Below are 12,344 nucleotides of genomic sequence, written 5' to 3' on the forward strand. Positions count from 1 at the left end.
ACCCAGAAGCATTATAGGATCCCTTTATGTCTCATCATCTGTTGTGAGCTGTTTCCTTGTGGTGCTGTCACACATGTGCCTCATATATATATACTGTATATATTTCGGTCACTTGAGGCTATAGAATTTAACTAGGAGAGGCAGATGGGTTTCTTGGGAGAATGGGTGGGGAACATCATTAACTCCCTGTTGTCAAATCTACCAAGCAAGTCTTTTTTTAAAGTGCAGCTCAAGCCAAACTTTTTTTTTTTTGTCTTAGATAGGGGTTCTGATCCCTCTCCACTCTATCAGGTTTTTGTTGCTGTGTCCTCTTTAGAGGGATCCGCCCTCTCTATTTGTCCTGGTGACTGACTGTTATCACTAAAAGTGAAAGAAAACCCCAAATTTTGGGTTGTCATCAGAACAGGGATAGATGGGAAATCTTCCAATGGGGACATACTGTAAGTTCTGGTGACCCTGCTGACCACCAGAGATTTTGCTTACTTTGGAAGGATTTCCTCTCACTTCTTATTGTGACTATTGGACAGGAAGTGAAGTGAAATCTCCCTATTTGGCAAAAAGAAGCTGACGGGTTATAACCCTCCCTTACCTTATCCTAGTGGCGTCACAAGGGGGGTGCGGCCCACACCCAGGTGACACCATTGGAGGAGCAACACCAAAATGACTGACAGTCATTTTTGTGTCACCCCCTCTAAAAAGTCGGGCACTCGGTCATGGACCGAGAGCCCAACAGTGTCAGAAGACAGGAGGGGACCCGGCGGTATACTTCATCCCGCCGGGTGAATGTCCCCTCCTCTTTCTGCCGGCATCTGTCACTAAGATGGCCGCCGGCAGGTGTCAATTAGATGACCGCGCATGCGCGATGACATCACAGCCCCTGCTTCATCCAAAGCTAAAAAGAAAAGTTTGGGCTTTCGTTCTACTTTAACTGCCTCCGGGCCGGCCGAAGTAGAAAAACGGCCGGCCCGGAGCTCTCTAGATCTGAGCGGGCGTCTCTAGACGTCCGCTCAGACACGCCCCCTCGCGCGCGCCCCTCGGCGCGCGCGAGCGGGAAATTGCCGTTTTTTAAAAACAGGCAGCGATGCCTGATACCATACAAGCGATCCGCCGGCTTTAGAGCCGGCGGATCGCGTGTATGGGGTGCCGATCGGGGCGCCCCCCCTCCGCGGCGCCCCCCTGCCGTTGTCCCGCTGATCCCGGGCTCCGCTGTGCCCCGGTGCGAGCCCGGGATCAGCATGTCGGCTGTGTCACAGGGGATCAGAGAGAGCTCGGTACACGAGCTCTCTCCGGTCCCCTCTCCTCTGCAAGAATGCGGAAGTGTTGTATAATACATCACTTCCGCATTCTTGTGTCACTCTCCAGCTTCAGAAGCTGCAAAGAAGCTGATGGAGCAGATCTCTGCTTCATCAGCTTCTTTTGGGGGGTCCTAGGTGACATTAGGGGTCTTGGAGACCCCTGATGTCTCCATAAAGAGGACCTGTCACATATTTTGCTATCACATAAGGGGGTTTTATTAGCCCCCGTATGTGATAGCAATAAAGTTTAGTGGGAAAAAAAAAAAGGAAAAAAAAAAATTAAGTTCCCCCCCCCCAAATTTAAAGTTACACATAAAAAAAGAATTAAAAAAACAAAAAAATTTTTTAAAGTCCCCACCCATACATACACGCATGCAAACATGCGTCGGGGGCGCATACGTGCGAAAAAGACGATTGCGCCGCACATGTTGCATATCGCCGCGAACGTCGGGGTGAGAGCAATAAGTCTAGCGCCATCAATCACTGATAACACTAAACTGATGAGCGGTAAAAGCTTTTAAGGTGTCGCCTATGGCCAATTTTGGGTATGGTAGTTTTCTGCAATTTCGCGGGTGCGCGCAATTTTAAAGCTTGACATGTTTGGTGTCTATTTACCCGACGTGACCCCGACTTTTATATTTTACCAAAAAACTGGTTAATAATAAATGTTTCCTAACATAATGTAAAAAAAACTTTTTTTTTTCAAAATTTTCTGTAATTTTTCCTAATTATAATAAAAAATAAAAACCCCAGTGGTGATTAAATACCACCGAAATAACGCCCTATCTGTCCCCAAAAAATGGTATAAAATTCATTTCAGTACAGCGTTGCATGACGGAATAAACGTCAGTCAAAGTATCGCAGCGCTGAACACTGAAAAATGGCCTGGCCAGGAAGGGGGTCTAAACACCTGGTCTTGAAGTGGTTAACCCATCACACAATACTTTATAAACAGAACATTTTATACACAGAAGCCTATTTATTGCTTCAGAATATAAAAACGTTTTCTTGTATAAATACATTTTAACTTAAATAGCTTCAATCCCCATCGGAGCCTCATTACCATCAGCAGTTTGACGGATGTATCTCCGGCATGGCCAAGACTGGCTGAAGACCCAACATTTCAGCCAAACCACTTGTCCCACCAACCCGCATTCTCCAGATATTGTGTAAAGCCAAAGCCCTGCCCGTCAATCACTTTTGGGTGGACCCGTTCTCCATTTTTGATAGAGGTTCAATCTGGCTTACAGCAAAAAAACTCCTAGATTTCTAGGGACAAATGTTTAAAACCAGAACTGTCCTTGGGATACCAGCCATGGAGCCGGTACCTGGTTTGATCTGGGTAAACCACTGTCCAATAGTTTTTCCTGTGCGAGGAATTCTCAGTCTTCCTGTGAGAAGCTCTGGCTCTCTGCGCTTGTCTCTTACATGACTTTTTTTTTCTCCGGCTCTCCCATTACTCCAGCCTGAATCCGCTACAAATAATTTAAAGATGTTTTGTCTCCTTCAATTAAAAGTAGCCTGGAAGTTGCAGCCCTAAATCCCACAGCCTTACATAACCCCTTCCCGGCAGCCCGACTTTAAGTCCTGTTTAAGCTCAGCGGTCGTAGAAACAGATGTAGCTGATGATACTGTGAAACAACAGATTTAGAATGGCTCGCTGGGCTGCTGAGGGTACCCACCCTGTGGTTTCTTATTACCTTAGGGGACATCAGTGGTGAGATGACATGTCCCTAGCTGATAAAGCCGGGCTCTAGTTTAGGGGAAAACTCCTCACTGCAGTAAATTGTGTAAAAAAAACTTGCAGCAAACATATCTTAATTTCCCGGGTCTTCTGGTGGTCACATGACGAGTAAGGTCCTTCTTCTCCAATGTCAGTGAAGCTTGATGCTCCACAGAACAGTGTTGATATTGTGACAGGTGAGCACAGTGCTTTGCATGATTGTAGTGTGAGCCCAAACTGTGTGACGTTGCTGCTCGCAGGGGTGTGTCATTTGACATCCTTGGGTTCACCACAAGTGTTTGAATGATGCTGGGTGTCATTTTGACCTAGAAGAGCACCAATGACCAGAGAAGGGAGCAAAAGGCAGCACTGGAAGGTGCAGAGGATGAGTAGCGTTTTTTCTAAAAAATAAATTAACATGGGGTATGGGGAGGCGAGCAGAAGGTGGAGTTAGGCTTTAAAAACCCAACAGGAAGAGTGGGGGCTAGACAAGTAAGCTGCAGAAAAATTCGGTTTGGTTCGGATATTTCGGGATTTGGATCTGAAATTCGATCCGGGTTTCAGATTCGGATGAAATACGAATTTATGTTCGTTTCGGATAACTTTACGAATATTCGTTGCGAATACCACAGAAAACCATATACAGATATTAATACTATTGCTCCCGAATGCAATTCGGAAATTCAGATCCTGAGTGCCATTCGGGTCTGGGAGCAATATATACTGTATATATATATTACTAAAGCTGAGGCTCAAAGACCCCATGGCATTCGGGAGCTCCCAAATGCAATTCGGAAATTTGGATCCCGAATTCGGGTCTAGGCGCATCAGTTTATGTATATACTGAACACATATTTTCGTTACGGCAACATGGGAGCCATATACTCTATGACTCCCATGTTTCCTTAATGAAAATTCGTGTTCAGACCCATTTGGATGCATCAAACCGAAAAACACATGTAATTGGCCAGAAAAGTCACATGCTCGATTCAGTTTAGTTTTTATACGACATTCGGACGGGATCCGAAATTCAGAAACGGAAGTTCGGATTCCGACACATTTGGATACATTGGGATTTGAAGATTCGGATGTGTCCAAATTTCGGAAAGTTAGTTAGAATTTTGATTCGGAACAAAACAAAGTGGACATGTCTAATGGGGGCTACTTTATGGTGGTCATAGCTAATGTGTAGATATCTAAATATCAGAAGCCCTGCTAGCGATACCGAGATGCCATTTTTTTCTTGAATTTCTCCTATTTTGCCATGTCTAATAAGTGACATATTGTTCCTATTTTCTCATTTCTATTATCTAATTAGCTATAAAGGAATGTCAGTTGACTTAATTCTCCGTCATCTACGCAAAACTGGATGATCAATTTGGGACAGGTTGGCCCCTCTAATGCTCTTGTATTGTTTTTGTTACAGACACAACCGGTGCCCACTCCTCTGGCCTACTACATGCACCGTAACCCAGCGTGGTTCCACCAGTTTGAGACCCTGGTCAACCACTTCATTGAGCTGATAGTGCCGTTCTTCATTGTCATGGGAAGACGTATGTGCGCCATTCATGGGATACTTCAGATCCTCTTCCAGGTGAGAGAATAGAAGTACTTAGTGATGAAACTTCTAAATACATGTATATGATCTTGTTCACGTGCCAAAAAATCTGTAACTCTGTTTAGTTAGTCTTGGGATCCAGGCCCCACTGCTGGACGGCACAGCCAGGCATGTTTTAGCACCATTTGATGGTTCATTGTAAATGCTTTTGCCTGGTTATATACGGATTCATTGTCTAGTGAGCAGGCAGGTGACACAACAAGCTGCAAAAATGAGCAAGGAATTAGTGAAGTCCTTTTTCTGACTATACAAGGTGTGTAAGGAGGAACATATAAAGTCCAGATTCTATTTTACTCAGATTTATATCCTAAAACCAATGTTTCGGGCATTAAAAGGGTAATTCTTGTGCATGTTAACTGTTTGCCTCTTTAGAACAGGTAATGAACGTCTAATGTAAAAATGATACCTGTATAATTGGCCATTTCTAGCCAGCCTCACCTTTTCTTCTGTTCTTTCATTGTTATGTGATTGGAGGGTACGCATTGTAAATGACAGATATGCAGCTGAATGACAACAATAGGAAAGAGCGGCTTCCTCTGACCATGAGCCTCTGGCAGGTATACAAAGACTTGGTTGTTCCAGGCATGACATGGATGGTATGCAGCAAGGAATCTACCTGATGTCCCCTTTCCATACAGCCGGTGGGCCCTGGGCGGCCCTCCCAGCTTTTACACTGGCTCTCTGTATCCCTCCTGGCCACAGCCGCTGCCTCCACTCATTAGGGAAAGCCTTAGTTATGTTTACCAAGTGGGAAGAAAAACAACTGTGGTATGGTGGAGATAAGAAGGAATGCGACAGGGCAGCAGCACCGAGTTACAGTGTTAAAGGGACATTCCACCAAAGTTTCAGCATATGTAATTCCTACACAAACCAATTTATTGTAACATGCAAAAAAATACTTCTTGCATCCTAAACTATGGTAATGTATGGTATAACTATGGTAATTTGGAGGCATTGGGTACACAGTACATTGAGTGCAGAGTATCTCCACAAATCTCATTGTGCTTGGTTCCTTGCTTTTTTGCATGGAGTTTGAAGTCAAATTTTAGTCAACTGTACCCCTTGCTATAGGAGTGAAGCATCTCCTCATAGACCTAAAATAACACTTTAGCCTCCAATGTGACAATCTAACCAAGACCCACATCCAGTTAATTTGTGATGCACAAGCCTCCTAAAGTAAACAAAAATCTTCCTTTGCACTTCCCTGAGTGAGGCAAATGCTTCATTTGTGTGTCACATGCTTCCCCTCCCAGACACTGCAGCTCACGATGGGAGGGTTTCAGCAACAGAGGCAGTGCTGTCAATCCAGAAAGCAGTGGGCGGGACTAGGCATGGCCAGGTGCTGATTGACCAGCTACAAGGAGTGATAATTCTGATAGCCCCACCCTCTGCAACATCTTCTCCTCCCCCAGTAGTGCAAGCAGGCACAGGCTACATGAGAGCGGCAACTTTGCTTTCAATTCATGAGCAGAGCAGCATTGTTGCCATGCCATCACAGGAATCTGGATCAGGTGGACTTCACTGGCAGGATCAACAGGTATTCTTTGGACTTTGCAGGGGGGCTGTAAGCGCCGATGCACCTTATGCCGTGCTGCCACATATATACATACGGCCAGTGTCCCTGTGTTGTGCTCGATCAGCGCTAGGCTTTCACTCATCTAGTAAGCATCGGTAGCCAGTAGGACAGGCTCCCGATCATCTGATCACTGTGACAGCCAATCACAGTGATAACATGATCGAGAGCCAATCCTACTGGCCTCCAGTGTTAAGATCCCCTGTAAGGGCCAGCTCCTGCCAGCAGAAAGAGTGTACCTAGAGCAGCAGAGATTAGAGGGACAGATATGAAAACAGTAAGGGGAAATCTGGAGCAGATATGCATTGCAGCCAATCAGCTTCTCTGTCTCATTTTCAAATCTTACCTGAGTAAACTGAAGAGAGAAGCTGATTGGTTGCCATGGGCAACTGCTCCAGATTCTGTTTGCTCCAGTTTTGGTACATTCCCCCCAATGTTAACCAATAGTATGAATTATTTCTTAAAATTTTTACTCCAGCAGTTGTACTGAAATATGATGTAGAGTAATCACAAGAACCTCTGTAGCTTAAAGGAGAACTATGGGGTCAGTGTTTTTCCCCATAGTTCTCCTTAGGGTAACGGGAGGACACAAAATAGCGTCCTCCCGTTTCCCTAAGCTCAGTATACCACGAGCCACAGCTCGCGGTATACTGAGACGCCGCACCTGGAGCGGATCCCGACGTAGATGACGGGATCCGCCCAGCTGCGTGAGTGACAGCTGACTCTGCCTATCTAGAGGCAGAGCCAGCTGTACCCGCCCCCTCCCCCGTCCGTTGCGCCAGTCAGCGCTGGCGGATCGGAGCGGGGAGAGGGGAATCCAGCCCCTCCCCTGTCACGGCAGAGAGCCGTGACAGGATCGAGAGGTGAGGGAACCCGGTATGTGTTCGCTCACCTCCCGATCTACTGAGCCGACCTGTGACAGTCTCATTGTCACAGGTCGGCTTAGAACTATGAGGTGAGTGGAAATTACTCATCTCATAGTTCTCCTTTAAGTAATATGCATTCACATCAGAATGGTAAGCTATGGGACCTCTGTATGTAAAGCAAACTCTGTTTGGCTGGCGTTACCCTTTAATTATGGGTGAAAACTGCCTAAGTCCTGTTAAATATCATATGTACACATGAAGCGGTTTACACCTATATCTGTTACAAAGTGCATATTCACATGCTTGTCGTGATTTCATCTGTAGCCTCATTGTAAACTGCGAGGAAGTGAGCTGCGTCATTGCATGAGAGGGGAGAGACCCTCCTGCCGTTACAGGCTGAAGGTGGAAACGTTTTCTCATCACCTCCTATTTCATTTTTAATTTTTTAGATTTGCAGATTGTTGTAAACAGCGGAGATGGACAATTAATCAGTCTCCAGCTCCTGTGGGACTACAGATCCCAGCACGTCCCTTGAATGCACATGCAAGGGGACGTAGCTGTGTGCACTAGCCCCATTGACACCCATTCATTGTTTGGTGCCCTTTTCGTTAACATCCATTGAAATCAGTAATACGAAATCACCTGCACTCCATGCAGCATACAGACCTTAATGGAAGGTTGGCGCTTGAAGTGACAACACGGATGGCGCCGTGTCAGATAAAGTCCATAATAGAAGTCACCAGCACTCGATGATATGCGCAAGAAGTAAAGCACTTTTTATTAAATTGTCACATGTGTCATATAGCCAACGTTTCGGGGCCACGCAGGGTCCCTTCTGAAAAACAGATTGCAACACAGCGGATCCGGTGTGAATGGGCCCTTACAGACAGTTACGCGATTTTGTCAAAAATTGCGCCATTTGTTGCATGGATGGGAAACAGATTTCTAATGAGCATCTATGACACTCTCTATGAATTCAAGGGATTGTATTTTTGTTTCAGTTGCGGTGTTGTGCAGCTGCCGGGATCGCGGATGTTGTTTTTCACACACAGGTTAGAATATGAAAGCAGACACTGGATTGGTTGGTTATGAGCAATGGATGAGCAGCAGCCAATCAGGAAGGATAAAAGCTTATTATTAGAATTGGTAGATCTGACCTTGAAATACTGTATGTGTTTATTTTATTTGTATAGCGCTAACAAGCTCCATAGCGCATTAAAGAGGAACTTTACCCTTATCTTCAAAATAAAACAAACACACCTTTAGAAATGTTTAGTAATGACAATCTACACACATACTTCTAGATCATTGCCGGCTTTGTATTCTTTGTCTTCCTTATTTTTCTTTTCTTCCCCATTCTTCCACTAGGACTCCCAAATCTTTTTCCACCTCTGATTCCCCCAGTGGGACGCCCAGTAATGAGTAGCTCGCTTGTGTATTTTTTGACTCCAGAATGCGTAACTTTACACTTTCCAATGTTAAACCTCATCTGCCGTGCCGATGCCCACCCCCCTATTTTATCCAGGTCTTCCTGTAATATTGGTATGTCTTCTGTCGAGGTTATTGCCCATAAAATGTTGGTATTTTCGTCACCACTCATGCGCGGCAATCTTATTGATACCTGCCAGCGGCCATCTTGGTGATGGACGCCAGCAGAGAGAGGAGGGGACAGTCACCCGGCGAGATAAGGTATGCCGCCGGGTCCCCTCCTCCTTCTCGAAACTGTCGGGCTCTCAGTCCATGACCGACTGTCAGTCATTTTGGTCTCACCCCTCCAATGGTGTCATCCGGGTGCGGGCCGCACCCCCACACCCCCCTTGTGACGCCACTGATCCACATGCATTGCATGCTTGCTTTGTACAGACTGTTACTATCAGCGACGGTTCCAGGAGCCAAACACCAAACTTTCCAGATGGTGATCGTCATGTGGCAGTGATCACCTCACGAAGCTGTGTTGCCTACACACTGTTCTATCACAAAATTGTGTCTCCCTCTGTTCTTAAAGGGAGGAGACAGACATTCAGCTACATCGTGCCGGGCACTTTGCACTTAATACGCTGATATCGCGCCCACACGCTGGATGCTACTTCACTTCAAAGCCATTTCACCTATTTGTATGTTTTCAGTTATTTGAAAGAAATCCATTCAGAGACAGTATGAGCGTGCAACTTCCATGTGAAGCCAAAAGATCCCGGCGCTGCAATTCCATTGTGCTACCTGTACTATCAGGAAAGGGAACCTCAGTCTAATGGGTGATGGGTAGGGATTTAAATAAGGACATAATAATGGAAACCCGCGCATTGCCCATTTAGGGTGAGACAACAGGTTTGCTGTGATTGACGCCTCCCTGGTATATACTTACCTTTCCTTTGCTCCATTACTGGATCCATCACTGTGACTGCAGACACTCATACCTTACACAGTGCTTTGCTTCATTCCTGGTGACTGGTGGGGGCAAGGTGGTGTGGGCAGTAAAAGGTTGGTACGAATGTGCTGCTGGGGAAGGGGCTTTAAAGTGCACCTGTTGCTTTATTGTAAATAGGCAAAGCACAGGTTCACTTTAATCTATATATCCAGAGGTCGATGGAGATAGAAGCATGAGCTGGATGCCTTTTGAAGTGTATGCAAACCCTAACTGTGAACGCTTCCTATGTTCTCCCTTTCAATCTATCAGACAATGTTATCAGGAAGTATATTAGGACTACATAGCACCTCCATCATACGTTTTACAGCAGAGGAGAGAAGATGTGTTCTGTAGTCCTAACACACTCAATGTCCTTGAGTGACCGCGATGCTCATCCATAGATACTATAGTGAGTGTTGTCACCCTGGGGCAGGAAGTGTGTTACTGGCAGGATCACCAGGTGAAAATAAAGGAAAAAAGAAAACGAATGCAGCCGCCACATCTATAGATTGGGGAGCTGCAATATACATAATTGTGGATATTGCTACAAAATTGATATTTATGTACTGGAGTGGGGAGAGAGGTAGAGCACATGGACCCATGCAGCTATCATTAACACTTAAAGCGGAACTCCGCGCCCAAAACTATTTAAATATATTCCACTTTGGCAAAGTTGGATATTACCTTGTAGATGTAATGGTGACATCATCACTGTGCTGTATATAGGCTGTGCAGAGCTTTTGGAGGGGCCCAGCAGGCCCCATCCATCACAGGATACTACAGGAGGGGGCGGAGACAAGACCAGTCACCCTGCACAAGGAGAGAGAGAGCAGCAGTGACCGGTCTTTATTACAGGAGGGAGCGGAGACAAGACCAGTCACTCTGCACAAGGAGAGAGAGTAGCGGTGAGCAGCCTTTATTACAAGAGGGGGGCGGAGACAAGACCAGTCACCCAGCACAAGGAGAGAGAGCTGCAGTGAGCGGTCTTAATTACAGGAGGGGGCTATGACAAGACCAGTCACCCTGCACAAGGAGAGAGAGCAGTCTTTATTACAGGAGGGGGGCGGAGACAAGACCAGACACCCAGCACAAGGAGAGAGAGCTGCAGTGAGCGGTCTTAATTACAGGAGGGGGCTATGACAAGACCAGTCACCCTGCACGTGGAGATAGAGCAGCAGTGAGCGGTCTTTATTACAGGAAGCTCCAAGTCTCACACGGGATTACTGCACAGATCTGGAAGACATACACAAAGCTCACCAAGACTGAAGGCAGAATACACAGGACTCTTGTATTTAGATGATATTTGCTTATCCCGGAGCTCAGATTTAAAAGCCAAACCAGACTTCATTCCCCCATCTTGCTGCATAAGACATTATAGTAAGGGTGCAGCAACGGGACCTGGACATAGAATGGTGGCCCCTAGTGGACATTGACAGTCACTGCACGCTACCTGCACAGTGTCAGCGCCCAAGGAGCCAGTAGGATTTAGAAAGCTCCTATAAAACCTGGTAATTACGTGGGTCCAACCACGAGTTAATTGCTATTTTATTGACGGTTCACAATTACGGACTTATTTATCCTAACGGCGGGGAGAGAGCCTCGGCACGAGAGACGCTCAGCGGAGCGCAGGGGGGAATCTGGCTCTTAAACAAAACCCCGCTTCTTTCACACACACAGTCTGGGCATTCAGCTGCCTTTATGGACAGACTCCTGTTCTGCAGAGGAAGCTGTAAACTTTAATGCTGATATGCCATTTAATACACGCGCTTGAAGATCTCCATTGACATTTCATGCGCGGTTTTACGACGCTTTTTATAATTGTTATTGGAGTCGTGGTGGCGGGTCCGACGGTGGGATATTTTTTTTCCACTATATTTTATTTACAGTTTAAAAAAAAAAGTTTTTTTAACTCTTTTGGGTTTTTTTTTTCGGATGAGGTGGAGAACGATGTCAGGCAGGCAATTCCACCCCATCCAGCTGTGCTTTAACTACAGATCCCATCATGCCGTGGGTGGAGATAGCCATTAAGGCAGGGGTGGACAATTCCAACCTTCAACCAAATTTCACCAATTCGCCAATCTGTCTAATGTGTCTTATGATGATCTTGGGTAAATGTGGTGTGAATACGGGCCAAGCCATTCATCACCAGACCCTATAGCAGTGATGGCGAACGTTTTTGAAGCCGAGTGACCAAACTACAACGCTAAATCAATGTATTTATCTCAAAGTGCCAACACTGAAAATAAGTTTGGTATTGTGTTTTAGTTTTGGCACTCAGGTTTAAAAAAACATTCAGCATCACCGCCTTAGGCTAAATAGGGAAATACATATATTCAAACATTTTAAACATTTTATTTTTTCTTTAATTTTCTTTTACTTTTTTATCACTTTTTAAATTTTTTTTATTGTATTATTTTCTTCTGATTTGTATACTTATTTATTTTATTATATTTAACTTTTTTTTTTTCCACTTTATTGCTATCACACAGGGTATAACAGCCCCCTGTGTGATAGCATTTGGGGGTGACAGGTTCTCTTTATGGAACCCGTCACTTCCAATACAGGAGTTCCAGCACAGCACTGTGCTGGCTCTCCTGTGACAGCTGAGACGGGAAGGCTGTGAATGCAGCTCTCCTGTCTAAGGCACGGTGCAGACATCCGCGATTCAGGATTTGCGCGGTCCTGCACAATGCAGGCAGCGATTACCGCACACCCCCATTGATTTCCATGGGGGTGACATCCTCGTGGCAATCGCAGAAAAAAGGTTCCTGTTTTTTGCAATACACGATGCGCGGCTGTTTTAGCGTATTTGGAAACGGTGAGACTGGGGTGCCATTAGAAATAATGGCACCCACAGCGCGATCG

The 12,344-nt window shown here is 45.6% G+C and overlaps 1 protein-coding gene across 2 annotated transcripts in view; it reads left to right on the forward strand.

The window, feature by feature from the left end:
* LMF1 (lipase maturation factor 1) overlaps positions 1-12,344 on the forward strand; it is a 244,419-nt gene that overhangs the window by 166,322 nt on the left and 65,753 nt on the right. For both annotated transcript variants that reach the window (XM_018567617.1, XM_018567618.1), the window contains exon 6: positions 4,445-4,612. In XM_018567617.1, coding sequence (XP_018423119.1) covers positions 4,445-4,612 — 168 coding nt within the window. The remainder of the gene's footprint in view (positions 1-4,444; positions 4,613-12,344) is intronic.

Source organism: Nanorana parkeri, unplaced genomic scaffold (assembly GCF_000935625.1).
Source record: "Nanorana parkeri isolate BGI_ZX_2015 unplaced genomic scaffold, ASM93562v1 scaffold1075, whole genome shotgun sequence".
Taxonomy (NCBI): Eukaryota; Metazoa; Chordata; class Amphibia; order Anura; family Dicroglossidae; genus Nanorana; species Nanorana parkeri.